The following is a 14,153-nucleotide window of genomic DNA, read 5'->3' on the forward strand; positions in this document are numbered from 1 at the left end:
CGTTGGAAAATTGTCCTGTCTTAGGGCCATTTCTCCCATAAAGAAGTTAAAGGAAATCTTTATTCCAGCACTGGAAATTGATTTTTTTTTCTTTTTTTGTGCTCCTGTTATTTTATTATCCTCATTTCATTCCTTTTGATGTCTGGTTAAAGCATTAAGGGGCAGTCATTTTCAGACCCTTTGGCATAAGCACAATGGAAAGAACGTTGGATGTAACCATTGTGATTATGTTCTTACCAATGTAAGTATTAGAGCTTCTGGAGCAAGAGCTGCTATGAACCTGTTTTGAAATTCTAATTACATGTTGACAGAATGAGTTCAGCTTACTTGAGGTTTTATCCTTGTGCTTACTCATGTATTTTTAAATGATGTTCGGTGTTTTGGCATCAAAGAAATCCCGGTGATTTCTGTTCCCTTTGTGTCTGGTGTAATATTACTTTGAATCCATTTTCCATTTCCTGTCATTATTTGAGGCTTTACAGTTGGAATAACAGTTTGTTTATATCTCCTGTGATGGCGGTTATTGTATGCTGATGACTGACTGCATTATGGAAAACTAGGCCGTTTTGTTTCTGCCAGTAGTGATCTGCACCTTTTCTTCAAATTCGAATGAATCCGCAGGACATATGTCAGTAGAATACATTTTATTTACCCATTTCTGGAACCGGAAGGTTTGTCCCTCTTAATGACCAGGCCATTTTTACGATACTGCGTTGCTTTAACTGACAATCGTGTGGTCTTGCGACGCTGCACACCCAAATAAAATTTGATCACCTCTGCGGTTATTTTTTGCGGTTAAAAACCTTTTTCAAAATTGTTACTATTTTTTGTTTAACTTCCTGCTATAGAACGGACCCATTAAAAAAAAAAAAAAAAAAAAAAAAGTTAAACAATTTTTTTCATAACTTTAGGCAAATATGTATTCTGCTGCATGTTTTTGGTAAACAAAATCCCAATAAGTGTGTATATTGGTTTGGGCAAAAGTTTTTTATAGCGTCTCCAAACGATGCAATATTTTTATGGGATTTTTTTTTTTCTACTAGTAATGGCGGCGATCAGCGTTTGTTTTTGCGGGTTTGCGGCAGACAAATCGTACATGAACACACTTTTTGGGATCCAGTGACAAATACAGTGATCAGTGCTAAAAAAAGAAACGCACTAGCAGGGAAGGGGTTAACATCAGGGGCGATCAAAGGGTTAAGTGTGTTCCTAGGGGGTGCTTACTAACTGTGGGGGGGGGGGGTTGCACTGATTGGGGAAAGACCGAAATGCTGGTTTCTCCTACACAAGATCGCCTCCTTTTCCCCTTGCAGGACGGCAATCTGCTTTGTGTACGTAGGCAGATCGCCGTTCTGCCTCTCCCAGGGATGATCGTGTTTGGCCATCGGGTCCGCCATACCCGCTGATTGACACCCCGCTAGCCCGTCGCGGCACGATCGCTGCTCCGGTGACACGATCGTGCCATCTAGTGGCTATTGAACTAAACGACGTACAGGTACATCGTTTCGCTAAATGGCGCCACGCGGCTGCTGGTCAGCAAGTGGTTAAAGTGAAAAAAAAAACAACCTTTCTTGCCTCAGTGGACACACAGCTGCACAGAGGCTACCTAAAGTATGGGTTTTATTTTTTTAATTTTTTCGAATTATACTTTACTAGGTGGATGCAGCATTGCTCCGATGATGCATCTGTCCCCCCAGCACCTCTAACACTGAGAACCAAACAATCAAACACTGCCAATAGCTCGGTTCTGTACTGTAAGTCAGCAGCTCTCTGGGGGGTTTGTTGGGTTATGTGCTTGGGTGTAACTAATTAATTTTTTGCGATTCGGAAACTGTCGCTAAGGAAACTGTCAGCAGGGACCCGGAAGTGATGTCATACATGTCCCTTTGGGTGAGGAACAAGATGGGGAGGAGAGCGAATGTGTGTCCACTCCTCTTCCTCCCCTCTACCCTGCGGAAGTTTGCCCGCATGTGTGGAATCAATTGGGCGGCAGCCAAGTTCCCCAAATGCTTCCACCGGACAAGTGAGCCCTGCTGCTTGTTCACAGCTAGGCTAATGGGCCATACACACTATAAGATTTTCTGAAGACTTTTTCCTTTAGACTTACCAAAACCAGATAATGAGGTCAAACCTAAACACTTTCAATTTGTATGCAATCTGGCAGGCCCTTGCACCACATAGAAAAGGTAAATCTGAAGGAAATCTAACCACAAAAGTTGGATTTTTTTTTTTGTTCATGTCCCAAGCGTTAAGCAATACAATTGTGCATCCCTCCAACAGTAAATGGCCTGATAAAAGTCCAGGAGGCAGGACGCAGTTTCTAGTCACCATGGTGATCTGGCACCTGGGATTTGTTGAGCCCTGTCCTAAATGCTGCCTGCACATGTTGTGTAACCAGCAGTAGCGGTCAGCGGTGGCTCAGATTTGTACTCAGTACAAAACTACGGTCAGTGCCGTTTGCATGTAACTGCTCATTTAGGCAGTTGCATGAAAAGATCCTAAAACTTGTGCACTCAGAATCTGGGGCAGCTGTGCATGGTAGGCAAACACTAACTTCACCTTGTTCAGTTAAGCAATAAAACCTGCAAGCTGATTTTTTTTTTTGTTTGTTTGTTTTTATTTCAGTTAGTTGCCTTTAGTTATACTTTAAAACAGTGATCTCCAAACTGTGGCCATTTACTTGCTTTTATCTAGGCCTTGGGCACTATTCCTCCCACTGACACCCATGATGGGGCACTATTCCTCCCACTGACACCCATGATGGGGCACTATTCCTCCCACTGACACCCATGATGGGGCCCCATTCCTCCCACTGACACCCATGATGGGGCCCCATTCCTCCCACTGACACCCATGATGGGGCCCCATTCCTCCCACTGACACCCATGATGGGGCCCCATTCCTCCCACTGACACCCATGATGGGGCCCCATTCCTCCCACTGACACCCATGATGGGGCCCCATTCCTCCCACTGACACCCATGATGGGGCCCCATTCCTCCCACTGACACCCATGATGGGGCCCCATTCCTCCCACTGACACCCATGATGGGGCCCCATTCCTCCCACTGACACCCATGATGGGGCCCCATTGCTCCCACTGACACCCATGATGGGGCCCCATTGCTCCCACTGACACCCATGATGGGGCCCCATTGCTCCCACTGACACCCATGATGGGGCCCCATTGCTCCCACTGACACCCATGATGGGGCCCCATTGCTCCCACTGACACCCATGATGGGGCCCCATTGCTCCCACTGACACCCATGATGGGGCCCCATTGCTCGCACTGACACCCATGATGGGGCCCCATTGCTCGCACTGACACCCATGATGGGGCCCCATTGCTCGCACTGACACCCATGATGGGGCCCCATTGCTCGCACTGACACCCATGATGGGGCACGATTTCCCCCACTAGAGATGTTTACTTTCTACTCCCACTGGCTGCAGTTCAGCCCCCCTAAAGTCTGAAGGACTGAAAACTGGCCCCATGTTTAGAAAGTTTGGAACCCCCTGCTTTAAAGCAAAATGGATATTCATTACATTGCCCATAGAAGGCAGAGAACAGTTGTAGCGCAAGGGCCTGCCCAATTTAATGTCATTTAAATGGATTGTTTTGTCTTCATGTTATGTATATTTGGCAAATCCAAAAGTGATTGTAAAGTAATTATGCACAGTGAGATTGTATAACTTCTGACTGACCATACACTATACAATCTGTACTTTCTCATTTAGATCTGTCTTCAACTGCGTAGTACAAGGGACAACCTGGTTTGATGCAAATGGAAGAGATTGCTTAGGTTTGTCTTCATATTGCATAGTTTGTACAGTACATTCTCTGTACAATCTTACAGATGTGCCAATCGGATTGTGTAGTGTATGGCCAACTTAAAGAGTAACTCTTCATTGGTGGTGGAAAAAGGAAAAAAAATACAACTTCAACACAAGTCATATTGTAATTGAATGCTATTAAAAATTACCTTTCGTTTTCAGTCTGCAGCACTGTAATTTTTTGGAAAATACAATATGGCTACCTGAAGATGTTATATACTCAGAACGCCCCCCAGAAATGTAATTTCCTACTTATGTGATTGGCTCACTGATTTTCCCATAAGTCTGCACTAAGATACAAATCAGATTTTGGGCATCCCCTGCAGCAAAAATGCCATTTGGTGAGATACTCCCAAAGGGAAATCCTGTCTAAAGGGATGCAAACCTTGCCACTTTCCTAATTTGACGCCCAACAAGTACAGTAGCTGCTTGATAATTATACCACTCACATACAGATTCACTGTGCACATGAAGACGGACAACAATTTCTTCAGAATAGCAAAAAAATTGGAATCTGCAACAAAGTTTGTTAAAAGGCCTGTAATATACAGAGATCACCCAGAGGGGATTTGTTTTGTTGTTTAAAAAAAAAAAAAAAAGCGAAGTTGCTCTTTGGGCCCCTTCACACGGGCGTTCCGCATGTCCGTATATCATCCTATTTTTTTGCGGATGATTTACGGACATAATGTATGTCAATGGCATTGCGGATGTCAGCGGATGACTATCCGCTGACATCCGATTTTCATCCTTTCAGTTCTGTTCCGTTTTTTGGAACGGAACAGAATCCTATTTTTGTTCCGTTTAAAAAACGGAACGGATGCAAAATCGGATGTCAGCGGTGTCATCCGCTGACATCCGCAATGCCCATAGACATAATTATGTCTGTATATCAACCGCAAACTGATGGGATGATATACGGACATACGGAGCGGATGGCACAAGTGTCATCCGCTCCGAGAAAAAAAAAAAGTGCCGGAGCGGATCGCAGTACGGTCCGCTCCGTGTGAAAGAGCCCTTAACGTTTTACTGCTAAGCAAACATATTTTAAGGGAGAACAATTACTGCTGGAATGGTTCCCAATTTGCCTGATCAGTGCCCTCTCCCCAGGAAAGAGCTGTTGGGGGAGGTAGGTGTCAGTAAACAGATGCAAAGATCTGTGGTGGCATCCTTTTTTTTTTTTTTTTTTTTCCCTCCTCTACCAGTTGTTTATAATTATAACGTTTTATTTCAACCCATGACCAAAAATCGTGACAGCATTCGCTCACTGGGGTTGATTTACTAAAACTGGAGAGTGTAAAATCTGGTGTAGCTGTGCATGGTAGTCAGGTTCCCGGTTTTTTGTCAAAACTTAATTGATCAATCTGAAGTTAGAAGCGGACTACCATGCACAGCTACACCAGATTTTACACACTCCAGTTTTAGTAAATGCACCCTGTAGTGTTTTATTTTATTTATGAACAGCATGGTCACCCTAGAGCAGAAAGTATTAGGACTACAAGACCATCCCTCTTACCACCTCCCCATAGCAGAAAAAAGCTTGACGCTTTTAAAACGTGTTTGGACGCGTTTAGCCGCATCAAACGTTAGAGTGCTATTCGTTTCATTGGCCTCAAAAACAATTTATTAATGGCCATTGAAATTAATACTCAAGCACTAAGACTCGGTTCACCCTACGGCGATCAGACTTAGGGGGCGACCTGTTAAGTCGCGTGCACCGCGACTTCGGCACAACTTGCACGGACTTCATAAAATGTCTATGCAAGTCGCTCCGAGGGCGCCCCGAAGTAGTACAGGACCCTTTTTCTAACTGGAAATTTCACTTCCTGCCCCATAGCCAAACAGGAAGTGAGAGGAAACCCTGCAAACTAAGGGATTTCTTTTTGGGCCCCCAGGTCACCAGAACTAGTGTCCCCATGGGAAGATTCCCCCCCCCCCCTATTTTTCTGATGACAACCCGAAATTTGGGCCTTTCATTTACTTTCAAATGGTAAACAGGGCACATAGAGAGGGTGAACCTCCTTAACAGTTGCACAGACAGCCATAAAAACTGACAAGTATTCTAATCCCTCTCTGCTCTATCTAAAGCAAAAAAAAAAGAAAAAAAAAAAGTTCTGCCTTTAGTTATACTGTAGGATAAAAAAAAAACCCTGTGTGCTGCTTTCCTCAGCCCCCTAATACTATCCTGAGGCCCCCATTTATTCAGGGATGTCCACGAGTACCTCGACGGTCTGGCACTCTCTCCCTGATTGGCTGAGACACCGTAGAGGCGCCATTGGCTCCCATTAATCAAACTCAGCCAATCAGGAGAGAGGGGGGTGGGGCCGAACGGCTGAGTGAACACGGAGCTGTGATTCAGCTCAGGTGCCCCCCATAGCAAGCTGCTTGGTGTGGGGGCACTCAACAGGAGGGAGGAGCCAGGAGCACCAAAGAGGGACCCGAGAAGGAGGATCGGGGCTGCCCTGTGCAAAACCATTACACAGAGGAGGCAAGTATAACATGTTTGTTGTTTTAATATAAAAAGAAAAAATAATTTACAATCACTTTAAAACAAAAAAAAAGTTTTGGCTGGACTTTAACATTTCCAAGCAAGTATAAAGGTAAGCGGCAGTTTAAATGTAGCTTATCCTGTGTAAATGGGAACAAATTTCAAGTAGACATTATCCCAATTTGGCTAGAAAAGTGAAATGCAGGATAAGTAATATTTAGCCCGGTAGTCTGACGTTACTTTGTATGTTTCTGTGTATGGACTGGGTGGATGTCCTGGGAGTCATTCAGTGTTTGCAGCTGAAGTGCAAAGGTTATTTGCCTTTCCTTTGTAAATCCTGGGATTTGTCAACAAAACATTACCTCCTCCAAAATGCTTCAATCCAATCAAAGAACTGCCTGCTGTCTGTCGAGGGTAAATGACTGCACATACAACGATCGGAGCTCAAAGTGTTGGTGGGAATAGCTTTTCACTTTATATCGGAATTGGGGAATTGCCTTCATATGTCAGCACTCAATCTTTTCAGGTAAAGTGGAAGGAGCTTGTGCTTCTGCTTCTCTGTCACTTGATGTAGCCTAAATGGATGCATTTTTTTCATCTAATATGTAGTAATAACCTTTCCAATACCTGTGTGGAAAAAAACTGAAACTGTTTTTTTTTTTTTTTTTTTCTTTTTTAATTTTCTTTTTTAATGCATTTGAATTTTAGATCTTCTCTTTTGATTTATTTTCAAGCAGAAGAGGTAATTGTCTACTACTTGACCTGTCAATTTGGGTTAATTTTGAAACGAAAGGTCTGATAAATGTCTTCTGAATGTGTTAATGTGGTGTTTTTTATTTTTTTTTTATTTTTTGTGTTTTCCCATGCTTGTTTTCAGGTAGGATATTGTTAATGAGGCCCAATATTCTGCACATGCAGGTCAATTTGTAAATATTGGACGGATATTTTAAAATATTGCAAGATTCTGATTCTTGTTGGTTGTAAGATTATGTGAGGAAAATTGAACTGTGTGGTATTTAAGTACACCAATTTAAATATTTTGAAGCGAAAAAGTTCTTCACAACAAAAAAGGACTCTAGTGGCACTTTTCCACTGCAAGTACCGGCCCGGCTCTACTCGGCCCTGCTTGGCCCGGTTTGCTTTTCCACTGCTGGTACCGCATGGTACGGTGTTGGAATGGTTCGGTACGGTACGGTACGGTATGCTTTTCCACTAAAGTAGTACTAAAGTTAAGTGGGTGGGATAACAACGGGGTGGGTGGGATTCTCTGACCAATCAGTGGCTAGTAGTGACTGCATGCAAAGGATTGTGGGATATGGTACCGGGTATGGTACCTCTTGGAACCACAATCGAGGTGGTACTGTTTTTGAGAGCCGTACCGTTCGGTTCCATGCAGTGGAAAAGCACCGCCGTACCGTACCGAACCATTCCTACACCATACCATGCGGTACCAGCAGTGGAAAAGCACAAAAGCGAGCCGAACTGTTCGGTTCCATGCAGTGGAAAAGCGCCATTAGTGCCGGTTCACACTTGTGCGATGCGGGAAGGCTGCGAATTTGCAGCCTGTTCCCGCATCGCAAACACACCCCTGGCAGTTCACACTGCCATATGCGATACGCTGGGGGTGTCAATGAAATGTTAACGACACCCCCAGTTTGATCGCATATCGCAGTGCGATCTTGGAGTTAGCACAGGATCGGATCGCACAAGTGTGAATCGCTGTGCGATCCGATCCTAAAGCGGCTGCAAAAAAGGGTCCTGTGTGCCTTTGCTGCGGGTGCAGTGCGAATTTAGCCATACAAAGTGTATGGCTGAACTCGCACCGCACAGCCGATTGCATGTAATGAAGGAGCAGTGCAGTTGGGCATTCTCAAGATTTAGTATGCATTTGTCAGGAAGCTTCAATTGTTACCGCTGGGCTAGAAAACATGGTGGAAGAGCAGTTTTGGAGTTTGACACCAGTTTTGCGAAGAGTGGTACTGATGGAAAGCCAATAAAAGGTCTGCTTTAAGGTGTCCGTAGACTCGGCTAGAACTGGCCATCTTTAACCAGATCAATAAGATACCCACAAACTGCTAGCAGGGAGATCGCTGAGGAAATGGTGATTTGACAGATTGACCAATAAAAATGGGCACATTTTTCCATCGGGTGCAATTTGCAGCAGGTCTCTCCCTTCCTTGTTTCCTCATTCCATGAGCTAAATGCAAATGGTCAGTTAAACTGTTGAAGGCCATTCAATTTTTTTCACTAAAATTATTTGCTGGAAGTCCTCTAATACTGCTGTATTCACTATAAACATTGTTCCACACATGGACACAGATAAATGTAATTTATTGTTTGTAGGCTGCTAGAGATTGACAGTAAATCACTGCGATCTGTCAATGGATCCAGAAGAAATAGCGGGTCTTCCTTGGTGTCCAGCTCCTCGGCATCCAGTAATCTCAGTCACCATCAGGAGGAGGATTCCTGGCTGCTCTGGGGACGTATTGTTAATGAGTGGGAAGAGGTGTACAAGAAGAAAGAGAAACAGATCAAGGTAGGGCTGATTCCAATGGTCCTTTTAATATTGGTTAATTCTTGTTCTTGCTGGTTAATTATTGCTTTTAGGTAAGTTAATGAGCTTCCATCTGAAACCTGATTAGATCTCTGCTACTGCAATTCATAGAACTCTGCACTCTAATGAGGTTTCCCCACATGCAGCTAAATATTCTCTTCCACCCAAGTACAAACTGTGTGTTAATGTGTGTTGTTTTTTTTTTTTGAAAGACTCTGTCCCTGTATTACATTTCCAAAAATGCCCTTCGCCATTTACGTAGGATTATCTTTGACTATTTCCAAATAAGCTCACCTACAATTTGCAGTCTTTCTTTCGTTCATTGACTGACACAGCTTCTTAGATTCTTGACCAGTGAGATTATACTGCCCCTACAGGAGTTGGACACTAGGCAGAAAAAAGTAGACTACGCGTATGGACAGTCCCAGGAGGTATACTCCCACATACCCCCCCCCCCCTCCCTCTACTATAGGTACTCCTTTTTTTTTTCTTCTGTCTGTCAGGAGCAAAGACCTAGTTCTGTACTGGGATCTCTGGTCATAGTATTTTTTTTCCTTTTTAAATAGTTTTTTTTTTTTTTCCCTGTGAAATCCACAATCAACTGCAGGACTTGGCAACAGGCTGGATAATCTAGATCACGTGGTCACCCCAGTCTGGCCAGCAAGCGCGCACAGACCACAGCTCCGTGCTAAGTCTCCCGCAACAAAGCCCCACTGGACGGGGGTTGGGCGAGTTAAAAGGCCTCACGAGGTCTCATACGATCAGGCTTCGGCCTACGTCACAGCAATCCTCCTGGCTGACAGCCTCCCATTTTGATGGCGAGGGTTTGTCTGGAGCGGTACCCGCCTAGTTCCTGGTATGGTGAATAGCTGTCCACCCTCTCCCCCTGGAGGGTTTTGGAGTGGACGCGGGCCCCTTCCTTGGAACGGTCAGACCCCCGGGTTCCCCTCTAACCCACTAGGCCCCTCTGTGCTTTGGTTAATCTAGCCCCCCCATCCACCCCCCCCCATCCAGGGTAGTGTGGTGGTCTGGGCTGGGGCATGGTGCTGTACTGGTAATGGGGGCGGGGGGGCACCATTTTGCGTTGGTCTGGCATAGGAATCAGCGACGGCCATTACAGGGTGGCTTTTTTAGCCGTGGGAGCCCCTCCTTGTCCCCTGGTGCTGATTCCTTCCTTTCCTGGACACTGCATGTGGAGTGCAGTTTATCCTGGTGCTACAGGTGCCTGTTTAGTGGGGTGGTTAGTCTGGTAGGGTAAAAAATGTGAAAAAAAGGTGCGCTGTTATGGTGAACCACAAGGAATACCTTGTCCTGAATTGCAGCTCCCACCAATTCAAGTACTTGTGCTTGTTAAAATATATAGATAACAAGTAGTGTGCTAAACTGAGGTAAATGTGGTCATAGTTCCATAAATAAATGGATAATTCCAAATAAATATAAAACCACTACACAAAACGCAAATAAATATACACTACCGTTCAAAAGTTTGGGGTCACTTATAATCGTCCTTATTTTTCAATAAAGATAACATTAATTTAATCAGAAATAGTCTAGACATTGTTAATGTGGTAAATGACTATTCCAGCTGGAAACGGCTAATTTTTAATGGAATTTCTACATAGGTATACAGAGGCCCATTTCCAGCAACCATCACTCCTGTGTTCTGATGGTACATTGTGTTAGCTAATTGTGTTAAAAGGCTAAATGATGATTACAAAACCCTTGTGACTATTAGCACAGCTGAAAACTGTTTTAGAGAAGCTATAAAACGGGGCTTCCTTTGAGCTAGTTGAGTATCTGGAGCATCAGCATTTGTGGGTTCAATTATATTCTCAAAATAGCCAGAAAAAGAGAACTTTCTGAAACTCAACAGTCTATTCTTCTTCTGAGAAATTAAGGCTATTCCATGTGAGAAATTGCCAAGACACTGAAGATTTCCTACAACATTGTGTACTACTCCCTTCAGAGAACAGCACAAAGGAGCTCTAACCAGAATAGAAAGGGAAGTGGGAGGCCCTGATGCACAACGAAGCAAGAGGACAAGTACATTAGAGTCTCCAGTTTGAGAAAGACGACTCACAGGTCCTCAACTGGCAGCTTCATTAAATGGTACCCACAAAATGCCAGTCTCAATGCCCGCAGTAAAGAAGTGTCTTTGGGATACTGGCCTTCTAGGCAGAGTGGCAAAGAAAAAGCCATATCTGAGATTGGCCAATAAAAGGAAAAAATTAAGATGGGCAAAAGAACAGACATTGGACAAAGGAAGATTGGAAAAAAGTGTTATGGACAGACGAATCTAAGTTTGAGGTGTTTGGATCACACAGAAGAACATTTGTGAGATGTTGAACAAGTGAACAGATGCTGGAGGAGTGCCTGACGCCATCTGTCAAGCATGGTGGAGGTAATGTGATGGTCTTGGGCTGCTTTGGTGCTGGTAAATTGGGAGATTTGTGCAAGGTAAAAGGGATTTTAAATAAGGAAGGCTATCACTCCATTTTGCAATGCCATACCACAGGAGCCAATTTCCTCCTACAACAGGGCAATGACCCAAAGCACACCTCCAAACTATGCAAGAACTATTTAGGGAAGAAGCAGTCAGCTGGTATTCTGTCTGCAATGGAGTGGCCAGCGCAGCCACCAGATCTCAAACCTTTTGAGCTGTTGTTGGAGCAGCTTGAATGTGTGATGTGTAAGAAGTGCCCATCAAGCCAATCCAACTTGTGGGAGGTGCTTCTGGAAGTGTGGGGTGAAATTTCTTCAGATTACCTCAACAAATTGACAGCTAGAATGCCAAAGCTCTGTAAGGCTGTAATTGCTGCAAATGGAGAATTATTTGATGAATGAAAAGTATGAAGGACAAAATGATGATTTCAAATAAAAATCATTTCTAACCTCTTCAATGTCTTGACTATATTTTATATTCATTTTTCAACTCATTTGATAAAAGTGTGAGTTTTCATGGAAAACATGAAAATTGTCTGGGTGACCCCAAACTTTTGAACGGTAGTGTAAGCAAACAGTGATTAAAGGTGATAAGAGTGATAAAAAATGAATCCATCTTAAAATCAATTAATCAGTGGAGATAAAAATCAAAAAAATCCATAGTGAATGAGTAGATATAAAAATATATAGATATAAAATAGTCCTTGAAAAAAGTCCCCAATCTTCCACTATTCTGCTCACCTACAGTCTAAACTATGCTACAATAAATCTTCATCCACTAGTAGTTGATACATTTCACATCCATGATTCCAAATCTATAAAGAATATAGAGGAAAAAAAACAAAATCATAGTGCAATATTGCCACAATATACAGTGGGTACGGAAAGTATTCAGACCCCCTTAAATTTTTCACTCTTTGTTATATTGCAGCCATTTGCTAAAATCATTTAGGTTCATTCTTCTTCCTCATGAATGTACACATAGCACCCCATACTGACAGAAAAACACAGAATTGTTGACATTGTTGCAGATTTATTAAAAAAGAAAAACTGAAATATCACATGGTCCTAAGTATTCAGACCCTTTGCTCAGTATTTAGTAGAAGCCCCCTTTTGATCTAATACAGCCAGGAGTCTTTTTGGGAAAGATGCAACAAGTCTTTCACACCTGGATTTGGGGATCCTCTGCCATTCCTCCTTGCAGATCCTCTCCAGTTCTGTCAGGTTGGATGGTAAACGTTGGGGGACAGCCATTTTTAGGTCTCTCCAGAGATGCTCAATTGGGTTTAAGTCAGGGCTCTGGCTGGGCCATTCAAGAACAGTCACGGAGTTGTTGTGAAGCCACTCCTTCGTTATTTTAGCTGTGTGCTTAGAGTCATTGTCTTGTTGGAAGGTAAACCTTTGGCCCAGTCTGAGGTCCAGAGCACTCTGGAGAAGGTTTTTGTCCAGGATATCCCTGTACTTGGCCGCATTCATCTTTCCCTCGACTGCAACCAGTCGTCCTGTCCCTCCAGCTGAAAAACACCCCCACAGCATGATGCTGCCACCACCATGCTTCACTGTTGGGACTGTATTGGACAGGTGATGAGCAGTGCCTGGTTTTCTCCACACATACCGCTTAGAATTAAGGCCAAAAAGTTCTATTTTGGTCTCATCAGACCAGAGAATCTTATTTCTCACCATCTTGGAGTCCTTCAGGTGTTTTTTAGCAAACTCCATGCAGGCTTTCATGTGTCTTACACTGAGGAGAGGCTTCCGTCGGGCCACTCTGCCATAAAGCCCCGACTGGTGGAGGGCTGCAGTGATGGTTGACTTTCTACAACTTTCTCTGCATCTTTGGAGCTCAGCCACAGTGATCTTTGGGTTCTTCTTTACCTCTCTCACCAAGGCTCTTCTCCCCCGATAGCTCAGTTTGGCCGGACGGCCAGCTCTAGGAAGGGTTCTGGTCGTCCCAAACGTCTTCCATTTGAGGATTATGGAGGCATTGTGCTCTTAGGAACCTTAAGTGCAGCAGAAATCTTTTTGTAACCTTGGCCAGATCTGTGCCTTGCCACAATTCTGTCTCTGAGCTCTTCAGGCAGTTCCTTTGACCTCATGATTCTCATTTGCTCTTACATGCATTGTGATCTGGAAGGTCTTATATAGACAGGTGTGTGGCTTTCCTAATCAAGTCCAATCAGTATAATCAAACACAGCTGGACTCAAATGAAGGTGTAGAACCATCTCAAGGATGATCAGAAGAAATGGAAAGCACCTGAGTTAAATATATGAGTGTCACAGCAAAGGGTCTGAATACTTAGGACCATGTGATATTTCAGTTTTTCTTTTTTAATAAATCTGCAACAATGTCAACAATTCTGTATTTTTCTGTCAGTATGGGGTGCTATGTGTACATTCATGAGGAAGAAGAATGAACCTAAATGATTTTAGCAAATGGCTGCAATATAACAAAGAGTGAAAAATTTAAGGGGGTCTGAATACTTTCCGTACCCACTGTAAACACAAGTGAAAAACCCACTTGTGAAAAAACGTGTACATACACAGGGATAGTGCTCCAATCCGTGTGTAGTGACCAAAAAAATTTCACCCCAATCTTCCACCGATTATTCAGGCTCTCATATGCGCTCACCTGCAGCGCACAAACTGTGCTAAAATATGGAAAGTATTGGCAGAGCGATGTCTCTCCTCACACAGACTGCTCCTGGGATCTGCAGCCTGAACAGGCTATGCCCAAGTACTGGATGGGAATGGCAGGATACTATTTCTCTTCATATCAATTACTCCAACATGTAATGAAGGCAGAGGGAACATCAGCAATGTAATAAGCATAAAACC

General features: G+C 43.6%; 1 protein-coding gene across 3 annotated transcripts in view; it reads left to right on the forward strand.

Annotated features, from left to right (window-relative positions):
* EVI5 (ecotropic viral integration site 5) overlaps positions 1-14,153 on the forward strand; it is a 340,313-nt gene that overhangs the window by 109,978 nt on the left and 216,182 nt on the right. For all 3 annotated transcript variants that reach the window (XM_082265052.1, XM_082265053.1, XM_082265054.1), the window contains exon 3: positions 8,666-8,858. In XM_082265052.1, the coding sequence (XP_082121178.1) occupies positions 8,666-8,858 (193 nt within the window). The remainder of the gene's footprint in view (positions 1-8,665; positions 8,859-14,153) is intronic.

This window comes from Pelophylax lessonae (assembly GCF_965119305.1).
Source record: "Pelophylax lessonae genome assembly, chromosome: 8".
Taxonomy (NCBI): Eukaryota; Metazoa; Chordata; class Amphibia; order Anura; family Ranidae; genus Pelophylax; species Pelophylax lessonae.